This window comes from Rosa rugosa, chromosome 5 (genome assembly GCF_958449725.1).
Source record: "Rosa rugosa chromosome 5, drRosRugo1.1, whole genome shotgun sequence".
Classification (NCBI taxonomy): Eukaryota; Viridiplantae; Streptophyta; class Magnoliopsida; order Rosales; family Rosaceae; genus Rosa; species Rosa rugosa.
This window is the reverse complement of record NC_084824.1, coordinates 32,895,051-32,913,430: the sequence shown is the minus strand read 5'-3', so window position 1 is coordinate 32,913,430 and position 18,380 is coordinate 32,895,051. Positions and strand designations below refer to the sequence as shown.

Sequence of the window (18,380 nt, the reverse complement as noted above, 5' to 3'; positions counted from 1 at the left end):
GTGCTAACAATTCAATATGAAAGGGAGACGTAACAAATTGCTTATTGGGCTTTGTCTTTTCCTGATTCTCCAAAACAGGTTTTCTAGCAGCTTGAGCTTGGTTAAATTCCTTAAGCCAATTAAAGATCAATTGTTGATAAAGTGAAGCATCTATTGATCATTTACCCAATTTTGGAGTTAATTAACCCCACTTGTCCAAACACTCTAAGAGATTATTTCCCTAATACCCAATTAATTCTTTTTTTATTATTATTTATTTATTTTTGGGACTTTTTTGCCCTCTCCTTCTTTCTCACTTAGAGAGAGAAGTCATTGGAGACTTTTCTGGACTCCAGTGACCGGTGACCGGAATCCGGCGACCAGTGACTAGAATCCTGCAACCGGTCACCGGAATCCCGAATCTGGCTACCGGATTCCGGCGTCTGATTTTATTGCCCCCTAATAATACCCTGTAATCATATTATTGCCCTCCAATACTCATATTATTGCCTCTCAATAATCATATTATTGCCCCCTAAATTTTTTTTCTGTTTTCTTTTTTCTTTCCTTCTGGGCATTATGCCCCAATTCTACCAAAAAAAAACAAAAAAAATTGATTACGGTGAAGCAAAATCGAAGAGCTCCATAATACTCATATTATTGCCCCCCAAAAATCACATTATTGCCCCCTAATTTTTTTTTCCTCTTTTCTTTCTTCTTTCTTTCTGGGCATTCTGCCCCAATTTTACCAAAAAAAAAAAAAAATTGATTACAGTGAAGCAAAATCGAAGAGCTCCATAGAGCAATTGGAATCTCAGATCCATGAGCTTCAGATCTCCACACTCTCCATCTCCACCAAGCAAACCGAGCTCCAGACCTTAGTCTCATCTCCACAAGCTCATTGCCCTCGAGAATCTCCCCGTCTTCCAAGGCCGCGCCGGCAACGAGAACGCCGTCGACTGGCTCACCACCACCGAGCGCCACTTCGCCTACCTTGACATCCCCCTCCGCTGACCGAGTCAAGATCGCCGCCACTCGCTTGCTCGGCGACCCGAGCCCTTGGATGTGCTGGTACGAGTCTCGGTACCCGGGGAGTTCGCCGTGGTCGATTTTCAGGTATGAGTTTCTGAGGTTTTTCCGGCCGGAGACGCTCATCGCCGCCATGTATAATTTGGAGCAAAAGAGGTCGGTGAAGGAGTATGAGGTGGAGTTTCTGAGGCTGGCTGCCGGAGGTGGAGATCTCAGAGCCGTGGTTGAACAATACACAGAGAGAAAGAGAGAGGGAGAGAGAGAGAGAGAGAGAGTATGAGGGCAATACTGTCAAACACTGTTGGATTGGGTAAATGGGATTAAAAAACTCTTAGTGAAGTAAGTGGGTAATTTTTAAGCTAAAATGGGTAAGTGGTCACGGCCCCTATATTTTAATAGGGATTCAGAGCAGATATAAGGACTTGATTCTAAACGGATACTGAGACAAATAATCCCCAATTAATTATAACGGGGATTGAAGAGGGAATGTGAGTAAATTATGAATTCGGAAATGAGAAGCAAATCCACGTCCTCTCCATTGTCATTTCTAAAACAATTGTGAAAAAAAAAAAAAAAAACAGACATAAAAGAAAAAAAGAAAGAAAAAAGGAGACGGTTTGTTTAGTGATTTCATTATTACAGAACAAGGGGTTGGTTTGTAATTGTCTGGTTAAGAGCATCCCTGGTTTGTTTGGAGCGAAACGCACCCTCCCCCCTACCCCCCTCCCTCCTTTATTTCCAAAACCCTAATCCTCAAATCCACTGTTGAATGCCCAGAGGGGATCTATCGGAGATGCATCCGAAGCGATCGGATGGGTCGCCGGCGGCATTACGGAGCAGCGGGCGGATCAGCCGGCGTCCGAAAACTTACTCGCGAAGCATGTTCTATTACAACACGAGTACCAGTAGCATGATTCACAAACGCAGAAGGAAGGCCAAGACCAAGAACCGACCTGCCGCCTCCAGAATTGCTAAGATGATGCGCGATGGCTCCACTCGTTCCCAAAGATCGCCCCACCCCACTTCTCCCACTAAGCTCAATGTACATTCATTCTTACTTCCTCCCTCTTTTTTTTTTTTTTTTTTTTTTTTTCTTTTTTGTTGTTGTTGTTGTTCAATTCTTACCATTTCTACTTCATATTATCTTTAATCTGGGCAAGGCTTAGTTTCATGCTTCGGGCACATACGTTTTGTTGATCGGTTGATTATCATATGGCACATTTCTCACTTTGCAGGCAAGCTTACCCCGCCGCTCCGAAAGAAGGAGAACTCTGTCTGTAAAGAATCCAGATTATGCATCAGACAGTTCCGATGGTGATGAAGACATGATGGTGAGGTTTATACACTCAACCATGCATAGTTTTTGCTCAAAATCTGACATTCTGAACTATATAATATGTTATCGATGCTGCCTGCTAAACTTGTGTGACATTTTTTGTGCCAGAAACCCTCTACATGTAAATCTATCAAGAATCGGGGTGCATATCAAGATGAATTATCACCTTCCAAGCACAAAAAGATGGTGGAGAGACCAACACCTCGGCGTGAAGGATTGCGCCCTCGTCGCTCTAAGACTATTTCAAATGAGGATATACTTTTTGGATATGACGATCTTCCTGTTGATAGTTCGGAAGAGAAGGTTGACCAAGAAGAAACCGAAAATGGGCAGGATATTGAATACAATGATGCAGATGATGGTCAGAATGAGGGCGATGGTGAAGACATGGGTGATGATGATGGAGATGAAGATGGTGATGAAGATGGTGATGATGATGGTGATGACGAAGAGGGCGAAGAGGAACAAGATGGAAGAAGACGTTATGATCTTCGAAATCGTGCAGAAGTCCGCAGGTTCTCTATTGAAGAAGGTAAGCGGAGACCACGATCTCCTCGAAGAGTATTGCACCAAGGAATGGGGCCAAAGGTCGGTAGGGATGTAAGAAAGGGTGGATCACGAGTTCATAAGCGTCATCGAATCACAAGGACTGATGATTCTGATGACTCCCTTCTTGTGGATGAGCTCGACCAAGGCCCTGCAATTCCTTGGGGGAAAGGTGGGAGCAGATCTGGACCACCTTGGCTTTTTGGGGGACTAGACATGCATGGAACAACGACATGGGGTTTGAATGTTGCTGCCTCGGGTTGGGGTCACCAGGGTGATGCTTTTGCTACCTTGACTTCTGGAATTCAAACTGCTGGGCCAAGCTCAAAGGGAGGGGCAGACATACAACCTTTGCAGGTTGATGATAGTGTCAGTTTTGAGGATATAGGGGGACTTTCTCAATACATTGATGCTTTGAAGGAAATGGTTTTCTTTCCTTTACTGTATCCAGATTTCTTTGCGAGCTATCATATCACCCCACCAAGGGGAGTTTTGTTATGTGGTCCTCCTGGTACTGGGAAAACGTTAATTGCCAGAGCCTTAGCCTCTGCTGCATCCAAGGCTGGCCAGAAAGTGAGTTTTTACATGAGGAAGGGTGCAGATGTCCTAAGCAAGTGGGTTGGCGAGGCTGAAAGACAACTGAAACTTCTTTTTGAGGAAGCACAAAGAAATCAACCTTCAATCATATTCTTTGATGAAATAGATGGACTGGCTCCTGTAAGATCCAGCAAACAAGAGCAAATTCATAATTCTATTGTGTCTACATTGCTTGCTCTGATGGATGGTCTTGATTCCCGTGGACAAGTGGTTTTGATCGGAGCAACCAACCGAATTGATGCAATTGATGGAGCTTTGCGGCGCCCTGGTAGATTTGATCGTGAATTCAACTTTCCTTTGCCTGGCTGTGAGGCCCGTGCTGAAATTTTGGACATTCACAGTCGGAAATGGAAGCATCCTCCTTCAAATGAGTTAAAACTGGAGCTTGCAGCTAGCTGTGTTGGATATTGTGGTGCTGATTTAAAGGCTCTTTGCACTGAAGCTGCTATTCGTGCTTTCCGTGAAAAATATCCTCAGGTCTACACAAGTGATGATAAATTTGTAATTGATGTTGATTCAGTAAGGGTTGAAAAGTATCACTTTGTTGAAGCCATGTCAACAATCACCCCAGCTGCTCACAGAGGTGCTGTTGTGCACTCTAGGCCATTGTCTTTAGTAGTCGCACCATGCCTGCAGAGGCATCTCCAAAGAGCCATGAACTATATATCCGATATTTTCCCTCCGATTGCAGTGTCATCAGAATTGACCAAGCTTTCCATGCTCTCTTGTGGTTCTGCCATTCCTCTTGTTTATAGGCCTCGGCTTCTTCTATGTGGTGGTGAAGGTTCTGGCTTGGTAATTATCCTGGACCCTTTTCAAATTGATTAAATGTTCAGAAGTAGAACAGAAACTAAATTTACTTACTGCTTTAGTTTCACAGGATCATCTTGGGCCTGCTATTTTACATGAACTCGAGAAGTTTCCTGTCCATTCTCTAGGACTTCCATCTCTTCTATCTGATCCTAGTGCAAAGACACCAGAGGAAGCACTGGTACATATATTTGGTGAAGCAAGGAGGACGACGCCATCAATTCTCTACTTGCCACAGTTCAATCTGTGGTGGGAGACGGTGGGTGCTTGCTTTTACTTTTATACTTTCATATATTCTTTTAGACGCTCAATAGTTTCTTTATCAGTGGTAATTATATTTAAATAGTCTGCTTGTGCATGCTCCAAATTAAATGGTTTGCATTATCGAAATTCCCAGTAGATTTTATTAACTTGTTTTTGTGCTATTTGAGGTTGATAGATTTTATATGCAGGCACATGAGCAGCTCCGCGCAGTTTTGCTGACATTGCTAGAAGAATTTCCATCTGATTTACCTATATTACTACTTGCAACATCATCAGTGCCACCTGCTGAAGTTGATGCTATGACCTCTTCAATATTCTTCGAACGTTCTGTGTATGTTGTCCTCATCTTAAAACCTACCAAATTTTTGAATTCAATTCCTGTGAGACTGATTTTATATGGGATATGTTTGTGGATATTGGTAATTTTCTTGCAATTTCCTAATCTTGTCTTTGTCTTGCCTGAATGTGTCGCTGGAATTTCATATTGTAATAAAATATTATAGCAACTGGTTTGTGCCAAAGACTTTCTTTAGATGATATGGCAGAACAGCTCAAGGTCTTCTTGGATATATCCTACACTAAAGAACTTTGCACAATTGCTTTTTCAGGGGAGGTTCTTTATTTATTTATTTTTGTGTTTTATTCTTATCAAATACTGTCCTTTCTGTGTCTGTCTTCATTAAACAATTTAAAAAATAGTTAAGGAGCTTTTAAGATTACAATGTTGTTGAATATCTGAACTGCTGAGTTATTAAACTTATTATTATTTTTATCTACACTTTATTAATCAGTCAAATATGCGTTAGAATTGTGGAGAAGGGTTTCACCTGAACTAAACGACAAGAAGATAAAACTCACTATAAGAGTATCAATTCTAGAATGAATCCAGGATTCAGATAATAACACTGATAAAATGTTACATGTGTGTCATGGTTATTTCTAGTCATATGTGTTCCTTTTTATCAGCTATCAGGTGGATACGCCTTCTACTGAAGACAGATCTTTGTTTTTTGACCGTCTGATTGAAGCTGCCTTGTCAGTCTTGTTGGAGGGCACAACTAAAAGGTCTCAGGAATCAGTATCTGTTCCTGAACTTCCAAAGGCTCCAAAAGTGGCAAGCGGTCCAAAGGTGTCAGAGTTAAAAGCCAAGGTAGAAGCTGAGCAGCATGCTCTTCGCCGATTGCGGATGTGCCTCAGAGATGTTTGCAATAGGTTAGAAATCTTTCACTATGTCTTGTCTCTTTTGATAGTGATTGGTGTATCACCTCTCTGGTGTATTTCGCCATGATTTGATTAAGAGAGAATTTAATAAACAATTGGATAACTGTATCATGTAATTATCATTTTCCTATAATACTCTGGCATCTTTTTAATGTCTTCTTCCATAAGAAGGCTCTGTTTTTTATTTATTTATTTAATTATTTTTTTAAGCATTCTTTCAGTTGGCTCAAGTTTCATGCTACTGTGAAGGGGATATTTGTTGCATAAGAATGATTATTTCAAGTCTTACAAAAAAGTTAATTCAAGTCTTTTCGTGCTTGATATGATTCTAGCCAAGGGAATTTGGGTAGTGTTTTTAGAGAATTCCATGAGGTCTCAATACTCTCTCTCTCTCTCTCTCTCTCCCCCCATTTTTAATTATATATTTTTTGTTTCTATGCTGCAGAGTTCTATACGATAAGAGGTTTAGTGCTTTTCACTATCCTGTCTTGGATGAGGATGCTCCAAATTATCGCTCAATTATCCAAAATCCTATGGATGTTGCAACTCTGCTGCAGCGTGTTGACTCTGGGCTGTATATTACATGTTCAGCATTCCTGCAAGATGTTGATCTTATAGTTTCTAATGCAAAGGTGTGTTTTTTTCTGTTGGTTTTATGTGTAAGCTGAAAGTTTGTAGAATCTGTTACTGTCCGGATTGATTTGATAATTTAGTGTCAAAAATGATGAGTGAGCATAAAGTTGTTTCAATGATAATCTAAACTGTTTTTTTCCTTCTTAAAAGTTATTGGGGAAGATATTAGCTTCAGTATGTTTCAAAAAACTATACAACTTTGGTTTAGAATCTATAGCACAATTTTAGCTGCAGTACTTTTGACGCAGGTTTGTGACTGTTAGGTATTATGATTTTCAGCAGTGAGAACTAAAAATTGCAAATTGAAGAAGTGCGAGTGTGTCAATTGTTAAGAAACTATAACAAAGACATTAAGAAGCATTGAGGGTGTCAATCGTTAATCTATTCAATGAGGTATTTGTTAATCTTAAAAAATAAAAATCACTGGAGGACATTAAGATAAACTGTCATCAGTCTTTTGGTTTCTTGGGGCATTGGGTTTGTTAACCATTAATCTATTGGATGGGCTATTTGTTTTTAAGAAGCATTGCATCTCGAGGTGTCCAATATTTGCATGGAATATTTCATCTAAAAGGGTAACAGTAACTTCCTCAATATTTGCTGAGTTTTGATTTTCTTATTGCTATGTGGAATTCTTGTCATAAACGAGGTTCAAAATGGTGGTAATCATTGTGTTTGCTCAAATTTTTCAATTTATGGACTCCGCTTTCTTGGATTCAGGCTTATAATGGAGATGATTACAATGGTGCTAGGATTGTTAGTAGAGGTTATGAGCTTCGAGATGCCGTAAGTTTGTCTAATTTTTGTTTTTGGTTGATTTTTTTTTTTTTTGGGCTTTAGCATGTCTTTCATGTATTATGTTTCCTCTTAGGTACATGGAATGCTGTCACAGATGGACCCTGCACTGATTGCATATTGTGACAAGATTGCTGCTCAAGGTGGTCCAGAACAAATACCTGAAGATTTAGGGGTAGCTACTTTCCCATCAATACCTGTTGTGCAGCTGGGAACTGTCACTAGGGCGAGTGCTCGACTTCGTAATGTGCAGCCGGAGGTAAATCTGGATCATAGCTACGAGGCACACAAACGGCTGAAGAAGAATATTGATGCCGCACCTGCAGGTATTTTTATTTTATTTATTTACTTTTTTTTTTAATTTTTTTTATCAATGCACCTGCAGGTATACCTTCATGTTTAAATGTGAACATATATTGTGCAATGAAATTTAGTATCTAAAACTGGCACCTGTTACTTCCAGTGCTCTTAATTGCCAAAATAATAATTGAACAAGTAATTACAAGGAAACATAACTTTTATCATGTATGTATATACTTGACCAAAAAAAAAAAAATCATGTCTGTATATAGACTGTTGAATTTTTTTTTTCTTCTATTGAACAGCTAACAATACATATTCTTTTCATTGAATTGTAGTTGTGATAAGTAAAGCCTCAAATTTGCAATGTGCTACTATGAGTTGAAAACTTGATTTTCTATTTTTTTTTTCCTTCTTCTCTGGATGTTTGAATGGTTCAGCTTTTTTATTTTGTATGTTTAAATACTATTCTTGTGATTACCAGCTTCAACAGCAGAAGACAAGTCACAGCATCAAGGTTCTGTACCGTCCACGTCATCTCAGGAACCCGAGACGAATAACACAGATCTTGGAGTGCCAGAAACTTCCTCTGTTGTTCTCAATCAGCTTGAAACTTCTGAAGTAGTAGAAGTTTCTGGCCATGCTGATGCGAGTGGATCTGAAGACATCAAGATGTTAGATGGTGAGATTACAAACCAAATGGAGTCTGTCAAGCGGCTTTTTGTGGAGCGGACCAAAACTTATGACATTCCACAGCTTGAGAGGCTTTATGCAAGAATTATGAAGGGCATTTTCGACATCAAGGACAAAAGCGATATAGATGGCACCAAGCATTTAATTTTGAAGTATTTGTTGAAATTTGCAGAGGATGAAGCAAATTTCTGATTCCTATAAACTAAACAAAATCTTATTCTTTAGTCAGATGTAAAGTAAGGATCTTCTCTTGATGCAACCAATCGATCCAAGGTTTTGTGATTGAACCCCTAAAACTAGTTGGGGCATACAAAAATTTTGAACTAGTGAGGGCATTTTTCTTGTGTGCGCTCTTCTCTTCATCAGAAAATAAGAAACGGGTATATACTACATCAGTGGGTAACGGTCCACGATTTTATCATTGAAGATCAAGAAAGAAATATAAACTGGCAGATGGAATTTAGGCAAGCTAAATGCATGTCTAGATGCCTCTATATAAGATCATTGTGGGAAAAGAGACGATAAAAAAAAAAAAAAAAACTCTCTATCATCCTGAAAACACAGATTGAAAACCCTAGGAAAACTAAAGCGGTTTGCGTCAATGTCCCTCGCATCCCCCTTTGCACCTTTAACACACCATAACAGGCCCTGCGAACAGGTAGGCCTCAGAGAAGAGACTCACTCAGCCTAGGCAGTAGAGCAAAGGCCTCTGATCGATCGTGTTCTTTGAAGTTTGAACTCTTGCAGAGTTGCAGATTTGGTTGAACTCCAGGTATGAACAATGTCATCTCAGATTCTAGAAATTGATGGATTTTTCCTCAATTTCCTGCAATTGACTATGAATTTGACCCCTCCACAGCCTTCAAGGAATAAGGAATTGGAGGCGAGCGTAAGTTTGGAAATTGGAAAAGCGAGCAGTTTGGTTGGGGATTTCATCTCTTCCATCTTGTGAGTTTTGGTCCTAATTTCATCTTCTCTTAATCCTGCAAATTTAGTGCTATGAAGGAATGATAAGCAAGAAGCATGAAGCATTTGATCTGAAGGAATGTAATCGATTATGGTACATAAGTTTGGGAAAGTGCAACTTTAGATTCTAGCTTAAGTAGTTTATCGATAATCGAGGTACGATGTAACAAAAGGTACAATGTGGATAAACTAGTTTTTCTGCAGACCTTATATACAAAGAAAAACATGTACAACATATATGTATTTGTTTTTCACATTCTTTAGCTTACTAAAAGATTTGGTCTCATGCTAAGATGCACCAACCTGACTCAGCTACAAATTGAGGCTTTCTTGTCTTACATGGTCATCAATACAAAACTTACCTGGGAAAACATAAGACATGATTGGGGAGCAGATTAGAACAAAACCAAGAGACTCAAAGCAAGTAAACCTGTGATAAAGCATAATGCATTTATGCTAAAGAGGTAACTTTCCGAGCTGGGTAGAATGCTAATTTTGGTAGCATGCCGGCTGAAATAGGTGGATATAAGAACTTGAAAATGCTTGGTCTTGCTAAAAATGTTATAGGAGCGGAGTTACCTGAGGAGCTTGGGATGCTTGGGAGCTTGACAGATCTGATTCTGTGGGATAATTAGGTACGGGGTTGATTCCCAAGGAGCTTGAAAATTGCAGTAGTCTTGTGATTATGGTTGTAAATAACATTTTTATCCAAAATGTTTGTGTAGTGATCAGTAATTGTAAATAACAAAATCAATAGCATATACCTCTAGAAATGATAACAATTTCTTTCTGGAGATTATGGTTTGTGAGGGTGGTGTGTTTCTGTATCTGCAAAAGAACTTTGTCAATGTCTGTCCCTATATGAAACTTTAACACTAATGCACAAACATTTTAAATTACCAATTTACCATATATCTATTCCCCTTCCATATACAACGATACAGAGACTATGAGAGAAGAAGATGAATCACTATATGAACAACAATACATAGTGTATGTTTTATAAATACATTTAAAGATGCAAGTAAAGTAGTTCCATATTATGTAGAATAGATATACTTTTGAGTACCATATATTTGGTTTTTGTCTTTGATTCTTCTCCTGTACGTGCGAAGCTAACAGAATCTTCAAAAATAATCAATTGCACTTATGTTCCTTGCAGTTGCAAAAAATCTATCTCCTCTCCTGTCTATTTATTTATTATTTGCCAAGCAACAAATCAGCCATATGCACTTTGTTCTTATCCCAAGTAATATTTGTTCTTTCAAGCTATTCTACATTTTCTACTCTAGAGTTTTAAACATGAATATGATAATCTGGATTACTTGGGATTGAGAAAATTATTTGCTCAGTAAATTTTCTTTTGAACGTTTTCCATTGTTGTCTTTTAAGAATAGGAATGTTGATCTAATATGTTTCACTTATGACTACATGCATATAGCCTGAGCTTAGCTAATTAATACCCAGAGACTTAGAAAAGAGTATGCATATAATTCTAGAATAAGCCTTGGCTGGCTAGCTATTCTTCGCATATGTCCTGAACTTTAAGTAACCTTAGTAAAAAAGGAATATGAGGTCTGCTAGCTCCTTCTGATCAGCACAAGTATTCTGTAGGCTTTGTTTCGTCACTTTCTTTTTTAGCTGCCTAGCTTTTTAACTTTGCTTTCAACTTCCATTTTCATTTTTTTTATTGTGTTTAGTAACCTTTAAGGAGGTGAATCTCAGCTGGATAATCTTATTAGGCACCAGAAGGTTGTATCTTTCAGGCAATCCCCTTTTATCTTATATTTCTCTTTTGCGTCTGTATGTATTTGTATCTATGTTTTCTATGCTTATGGCTAGGGGATAAATCAAATAAATGTTATTTTTGTTTATAGATTGACTGAAATATGACTTGGTGAACATGAGGAAGTTGGAAATTAGAAATTTAGTATAAACCAAAAATGAGTTACTGTTCACTCAGGCCAGAAATGGAGTGGCGGTTTTGTCCCTGTTGTTTTGTTTAATTACAGCGTGCCGCTTCTATAAACTGTAAATAAAGAAAACGCCTGATTTGATAGTGGATTCGGGAACCTTCGCAAAAACAAAAAAAAAGAATCACCGACTGAAAGAGAGTTGAAATTGACAGAGAGAATGAGAGAGTGAGAGTTCGTTCTTATCTATCTCATAGTCAGAAGAGAGAAAATTGAAATCGACAGAAAGAGAGAGTGAGAGAGGGAGTTCGGTTCGATCTTGGTCTCTGCTGTGGTTCTTCGTCTCGCTTAGATTGATAGTGAGGGAGGTTGTTGATCGGCATAGACAGGTCTCAATTTCCGTTTGTTTCCAGCTTGGAGGCATAAAAGGTAACTGCTTGATGTTAATTTTTGGGTCAATTTTGTTGGGTACAGTTTTTTGGGATTATTCGATTAAGGGTTTTGTGTAAAATTTCATCAGCATGAGCTTTGTTTCTCAGATTGTATCTGAATTGCAAAGCTCTGATTTTTGGTGTGGGTGGAGGCTTTTAATTAGGTGTGTTCTTTGTTCTTTCTTTTGTTAAAGGATCACCGAATTTCATATATATAGATCTGTATCTATGAATCCGTCATGAGTAATTTTTTTTTGCTTTCTGCCCATGCAGAATTGGAGTCAAGGGGAAGAGTAATATTTCGGTCTAGGTTTTGATCAGGTAGCAACTATACTTATCTAATTGGGTGTGCTTTTTTTTTTTTTTTTCCTTCTGTTCTTGCAGAACTGGACAATAACTTTATAGGATTGTGGTGCTCTTTTGTAACAATATCTCTCTATTTGAAGCTATGATGAAATTCAGCTTTGTTTTTTATTCTCTGCCACTGGATTTCAGTTATATTGAGCTATTGGATTTTGTGTTTTATCGTTGTTGTGATTGTCGGAGGTTTGGTTAGAAGCTGAGTTTTTTTTTCGTGCGGTCTGAGTCTTGGTCTCTTTGCGTCCGGTATGATTTTTTGTTTTCGAAGAATAACTTGAATTCACTGACAGTGGAGGAGGTAATATCTTCGATGTATTGAAGTCATTGAATTTAGCTCCTTTCGATCTGACTTAGTGGAAGCCTATCTCAAACTAAGGGGCAGAAAAAAGAGCTGCATTCTTGCCATAGCTGCATTTTGGATATTTCTGCTCAAGTTTGTGATCACCTTTGAATTATGCATCAATTGTTTTGAACCAAAGAACATGCACGGATGTGATGTAGTTTGCATAAAATCTGACACTAAAAATATTGTATTATACTTCAAACTAAGAACACTGAAGCATATTTGAAACTAGAAATCTATTAAAGGGATGCAGGTCTGTTTTTTTTTCTTCCTCTTTTCAGAGTTATTGTATCTTCTGCTAATGATTATTACTGGGATTTTAGTTTGCTTCTTAATGTCATACTAAAAGGTCAATTATAGTACTAAGCTCTTAAAATCTGATTTGCGTGTCTCCTAAACTACAATGCATAGTACAAATCAAAAAGAAAAAAAAAGCTAATATGTAACTCATACTCTTTACTTCTTATTTTGTCTCAGGCAGTGTAAACTTCACCAAGAGTGCTGCAACGTAGAACGCCAAATTGAGGTAATCCCTTTGTCTCCATTACCCATTAGGTACTTGCTAATTAATTCTCGTGCTTGATGTGGGTTTATATCTGAATTTGTTTAATTTTGTTTTTACTTTGTGTTTCTATGAATGTCAACGAGCTTACAGATGAAAAAAGAGTGAACAGAAATTGATGTGAATTTGAAAGAAATAAAGATTAGAATTTGCTAAAAACAGTGTATGTTATGAGTTATATGATTGTCATTATAACAAAGTATTTGTTTATTTACAGGTGCACTACATGACATTCTGCGAATGTTATATAAGTTGAAATCAGTTTTGTAGATGAAAAACCTAAATTCAGTTTTATCCAGTTCTGCAAATGTTATATCACTCATATTCCCGCAGCATCGCGCGGGTGTACTTTCTAGTGGGTATTGTAGACGTGTCAATTTTAATTCACTATAATGCCTTATTTGAGTGATGCATGAAATTTGCTTATGTATAGACTATTTCTTATTAGAAATTTCAGTTTATCATTTGATGAGAGAGATTTTTAGCCTTTTGCTTATTTGTATCCATTGCAATTTGATTTAATTTGCAATATATTTGCACAGGGTTGTTTTAGTAGGGATCAAAAAACCTGCAGTTTTATATCAATCTTCAGGTATATATAAATGATATATGGTGTTTAATCACTTTGATCAAAAATCAAGTCATTTTCAGTTATATCTTTCATGATTGTCAATTGTTCGCAACAACAAATCCCGCGGCAAAGCGCGGAAACCATTGCTAGTTTGATTGAGCAGAAGATTTTTTTCTTACACATTACAAATTCAACTTCGGAGATTACATTGTACATGGATATATAATTGCATTGCTGGAAAAATAAGATATAAAAATATGAACCCTAAACCCTTTTTGATTTCTTTTCCTTTTTTCCTTTAAATTTTGGGAGCAGATTCAACAAGGATATATATCTCTCTTCTTCCTCCTCTGTTGGACGCTCTCATTCACTGAAAGCTTTGTTATTGGTTTCAGACTTCACCGATGACCTGCGATGAGAGATGGTGCGTCGTCACCGGAGGCCGAGGCTTCGCCGCTCGCCATTTGGTTCTCATGCTCATCCGCCAGAACGTCTTCCATGTCCGAATTGCTGACCTCGGCCCCACCATCGATCTCGAACCTTCCGAGTCCAACGGAGTCCTCGCCGATGCTTTGAACTTCGGCCGCGCTGACTACATTTCCATCGACCTCCGCTGCAAGGATCAAGTTCTTCAAGGTCAGAATGCTTTCCTCCTTACTAAATTTAGCGGTTTATTATGTAAAATTGAGCTTTTACAGTTATCGATTGAGTAAATTTGCATGCTTTGCATTCAATCTGTTTAGCATGTCAAGGTGCTGAGGTTGTTTTCCATATGGCGGCACCTAATTCGTCGATCAACAATTACCAGCTCCACCATTCGGTCAATGTGGAAGGTACTGTACCAGAATATGATGTGCATTTTTTTGTCTTGATGGTTTGGATTTTTGATTGTTTGATAATGTCGATGTTCAATTATGCTATGCAGGAACTAAAAATGTGATTGATGCTTGTGTTAAGCAGAAAGTGAAGAGGCTCATATACACTAGCTCTCCTAGCGTTGTGTTTGATGGGGTTCATGGTATTATTGATGGGGATGAGTCGTTGTCATATCCACCTAAGGTAGGCACAAGCCGAATTTCAAACTGCAATTATTGCTATTGAATTTCAATAATGCAAGAATTTTGCATCCCTACAGCTTTGATTCTGAATTGTCTGTACTTATTTCAGCACAATGATACTTATTCGGCCACTAAAGCGCAAGGAGAAGAGTTGGTAATCAAGGCAAACGGTGTTAATGGGCTTCTAACCTGCTGCATACGCCCTAGCAGCCTTTTTGGACCTGGTGATAGGTTACTTGTTCCGTCTTTAGTTGTTGCCGCCAGGGCAGGGAAATCCATGGTATTTTGGGTTATCCATGAGATAAATTTTAGTTTAAAAAACACATACATATTCACACACCATGGTGAAATGTGAATATTAAAAATATCTGATGTTCAGTTTCTTCTGCTCTTTCAAATGATCAGTTCATTATAGGAGATGGCAATAACATTTATGATTTCACGTATGTTGAAAACGTGGCCCATGCCCATATATGTGCAGAGCGAGCTCTAGCATTTGAAGGCACAGTTGCAGAGAAAGCTGCAGGACAGGTACAATTGTGTAACATAAATTTCTTAAAACTTTTGTCTGAAGGCAGATAGATGTCAGAATGGAATTGAAAATAAGATGCATTTTATCTACTGAGCCATCGCTTCACATTCTGTTTCCTTACATTTTCATTAAAACATGGTCAAGTCATGCTTTACTTTGGATGTCTGTTCATTCAAGATGATGATAAGTTAAGGAGGCCTTTTTTTTTTTTTTTTTTTTTTTTTGCAGGCATACTTTATAACCAATATGGAACCTATTAAGTTTTGGGAGTTTATTTCACTTATTCTAGAAGGTCTTGGTTATGAAAGGTACATCATTTTCTTAGTCCTTTCAGTTATGCATACCTTCTATGTGATCACTATACTTTACATCCTCTACACCTTAACATGTAGTGTAGTCTTTTGGTTATTTCTAATATTTCATTTTGAAGATTTAATACTTCATTCTGGTGTCTCTCTCTCTCTCTCTCTCATCTTGCTTTATTCTCCCCCAAATGAATGTTTGAATGTTGTTCGCAGACCAAGGATAAAAATCCCTACAGCTGTTATGATGCCAATTGCACATGTGGTGGAGTGGACATATAAGCTTTTAGGCCCGTATGGGATGAAGGTTCCACAGTTGACGCCTTCAAGAATTAGACTTCTCTCTTGCACCAGATCTTTTAAATCTTCAAAAGCACAGGATCGAATTGGTTACACACCCATTATTTCGCTTCAGGTTATATTCTATTTTCATAATAAGATTCTTTGGTTACTTCAATGAAATTGCACTTTGATACAGAAAAAAAAAATTAACCAATAAAATTGCACTTAGCTCTTAATTACTGGAGCTCCCAACCATATTCACTTCAATTGCGCATCTATCAATTTTTAAGAAGACAATTGAGTCACACCTACACTTGAATGCTGAAAAACTATAGTATTGTCCTTGGTTTTGCATTACCAATGGAAGTTTCCAATCCTTGTGTGTAAGAATTATAGTTTTATTATACTTTGTTTGGTCGATATAGCATATTCAGCTGTCTTTGAAGACGGGCAAGAAAGCCGTAAAATATTTTCTAATATTTGACTAGAGATGCAAACCTATATGAAGTGGCTTTAAGCTTCTCTTTCTATTAATGGTGCACTGACTAATAAGGTAATAAAAAATGTTTTGTCATTTGACATTTCCATTTTCAAATTCTTATTTTGGTGCTTTTCTTATGACAATGTGATATTTTTTTTTCTTCAGGAGGGTCTTAAGAGGACAATTGAGTCATACCCACACTTGAGGGCTGAACATCGACCCAAAAGAGAAGGGCCATCTAAAGCTTCTGTATATCTTGGAAGCGGAAGGGGTATGATTTTAATTTTTTTTGGTATGATATTTGTTATAATGTCACCAGAAACAAAAAATCATGATGGCATATTCATAATTGATTCAGCATAAATGAAATTACACTGATATGTTGTTATAATGAAGCAATGCATTTGCTATGTTGCCCTTACAGTTGCTGATGCATTACTGTGGAAGGATAAAAAACAGACATTCAAGGCACTGTTAGTTTTGATTGCGATCTACTACAACTTCATTGAATCTAAAGCTACGATTATTACTGTCATTTCGAAGAGTCTCATGTTCGCATCAATTTTCGTGTTCATCTCTGGCAATTTACCAGAAATGATGTATGCCTCGTGACCTTCTTGCATATGTTTCTTAGTGCAAAATTGCTCTTTGAAGCAGCTTTCAATATGAACTGAAGCATGTACTAAATTGTTTTTTATTACTCCAGATTAGGATATAAACTCGAGAAGCTTCAATCATCACATTTTCACTTCTCAGAAGAGATGTCACAACAAATTGCTGCATCTGTGGTCTCATCATGGAATATATCTGTCAAAACTTTAAAATCTCTTGGGAAAGGAAATGACTGCATATTGTTTCTTAAGGTATTGACCATTTTCTGCTGCTCTTAACTTCCTTTGTGTGTCTGATTATTTATTCCTTTGATAGTGTATAAAGAGTTCAATATTGCATTGATGCATACTTCTAATATTTGTTGATCAGTTGATATTATTATAATGAAACTTTTTGACATTTACCTTAAAACATTGTTGCTTGTAGGCGGCTGTATCTCTACTGGTTCTTAGCTTTCTTGGAGCTATTTCACTTCAGAACTCATTTATTATAGGTTATTCTCTCTCCTTCCTAATGTGAATTCAAACTGACAATGTTTCCCCGTTTACCAACAAAAATAAAGAAGGCATAGGCATTTTTTTTGGGTTGAAAGCATGTAGAAAGTTTTACACATTCTGAAAATGTTGGCAATGTTATGTAGAATGTGAAGTGTTAATATGCCATTACAGAGAAACAACTTTGGAATTGTATTATCATTTTGGTCAATGAAGTAGGGAAGGACAGTGGGTTTGGAGTATTTGAATATGTGGGGACTGCCAGTAGATAAACTATGGGATTGTTTAAGCTTGTAGTGAACTGTTCTCAAGTAGTTATGTGATGAATCTACTGTTGATTCATTTGTCCTTGTATGGACTTGGTTGCAATGTCCTAGCGGAAACTTTTGCATCTCATTGTTTGTTTGTTGAAGGATCAAGGAGTTTTTTTCTCCCCTCCCTAACACTTTGTTTCTTTGTTCTCTTATCCTTTCAGGAGTTTCCACTGCCTTTTTAGTCTTCTATGTGTATGAAAAGCAGGAAGAAAAAATCGATGGCATGGTTCTAGAAGTTTTCTCTCGTGGACGCAAATTGAAGTCCAATATACTCCGAAAATTTAGTACATCCAAAAGGATCGAGTGAATTGCTGATAGTGTTCATAGTCTTGCTGCCCGCATCTTGTCATTCTGTTATGCTTGTGTGGGAATTCATAAAGAAACGCGTGTTGTCCCAGGCATTTTCTTTCATCTTTGACTAATTCTTGTAACAACATTGTATGTCCATTTTGTGTGATGCAAATGGGACCTGAAAATGCATGCTTTTCTTAGTTTTCTTTCCTTTAAATTTTAACTTCACCTACTTTTCATCATTAGTTGTTGTTTCTTGCTTGACATGCCTAACCAAAAGATCAGTCATGCAAGACATCAAATTCTTGGCTATGAAGTTTGAAGAAATTTTACACATTTCTACACATCCTTCGTGAAACAAATTTTACTACAGACGCGGGTACATATGTTGGCCACTGGATTTCTTCCTCGCAAATGTGGGACTAATAGGCTTCACTTGAGTGCACTCAATGCTTATAACCATGATTTCTTCGGTTTAGGCTGCGCAAGAGGCTTTATGTTGTAATCTTCTCTTTCTGCTTTTTTATTTTTTTATTTTTTATTTTTTTTTATTTTGTATTTTCTCTTATCAAAAAAAGAAAAAAAATCAATGTGATTTCTTGAAGCCATCACGTTTGCCGTATAAGAGACCATGCAGCCTGTGACGGCACGTTTTAAAAAATAAA

General features: G+C 37.6%; 2 protein-coding genes across 8 annotated transcripts; both read left to right on the top strand.

Moving 5' to 3' along the window:
- The first annotated feature begins 1,661 nt into the window (after positions 1-1,661).
- Positions 1,662-8,529, top strand: LOC133710308 (ATPase family AAA domain-containing protein At1g05910). Its single transcript, XM_062136347.1, has 10 exons — positions 1,662-2,050; positions 2,244-2,339; positions 2,453-4,282; positions 4,368-4,556; positions 4,750-4,892; positions 5,528-5,773; positions 6,228-6,414; positions 7,136-7,201; positions 7,287-7,536; positions 7,995-8,529. The coding sequence occupies exons 1-10, from the start codon at positions 1,778-1,780 to the stop codon at positions 8,393-8,395; spliced, it is 3,681 nt and encodes a 1,226-aa protein (XP_061992331.1). The 5' UTR covers positions 1,662-1,777; the 3' UTR covers positions 8,396-8,529.
- Positions 8,530-8,646: 117 nt separating this feature from the next.
- Positions 8,647-17,954, top strand: LOC133710309 (3beta-hydroxysteroid-dehydrogenase/decarboxylase-like). Of its 7 annotated transcripts, none has more exons than XM_062136349.1 (18): positions 8,647-8,975; positions 9,063-11,511; positions 11,622-11,677; positions 11,787-11,834; positions 12,694-12,742; positions 13,321-13,370; positions 13,745-13,985; positions 14,093-14,182; positions 14,275-14,408; positions 14,517-14,687; positions 14,813-14,938; positions 15,168-15,247; positions 15,458-15,656; positions 16,170-16,275; positions 16,429-16,603; positions 16,711-16,867; positions 17,043-17,109; positions 17,586-17,954. In XM_062136349.1, exons 7-18 carry the CDS (start codon positions 13,754-13,756, stop codon positions 17,729-17,731), a joined length of 1,683 nt encoding a protein of 560 aa, XP_061992333.1. In that variant the 5' UTR covers positions 8,647-8,975; positions 9,063-11,511; positions 11,622-11,677; positions 11,787-11,834; positions 12,694-12,742; positions 13,321-13,370; positions 13,745-13,753; the 3' UTR covers positions 17,732-17,954. The 7 variants fall into 7 exon arrangements, with proteins under 7 accessions (XP_061992333.1, XP_061992334.1, XP_061992332.1 ...); XM_062136350.1 differs by lacking the exon at positions 13,321-13,370 and adding an exon at positions 12,996-13,137; XM_062136348.1 differs by lacking the exon at positions 13,321-13,370.
- The last annotated feature ends 426 nt before the right edge of the window (positions 17,955-18,380 follow it).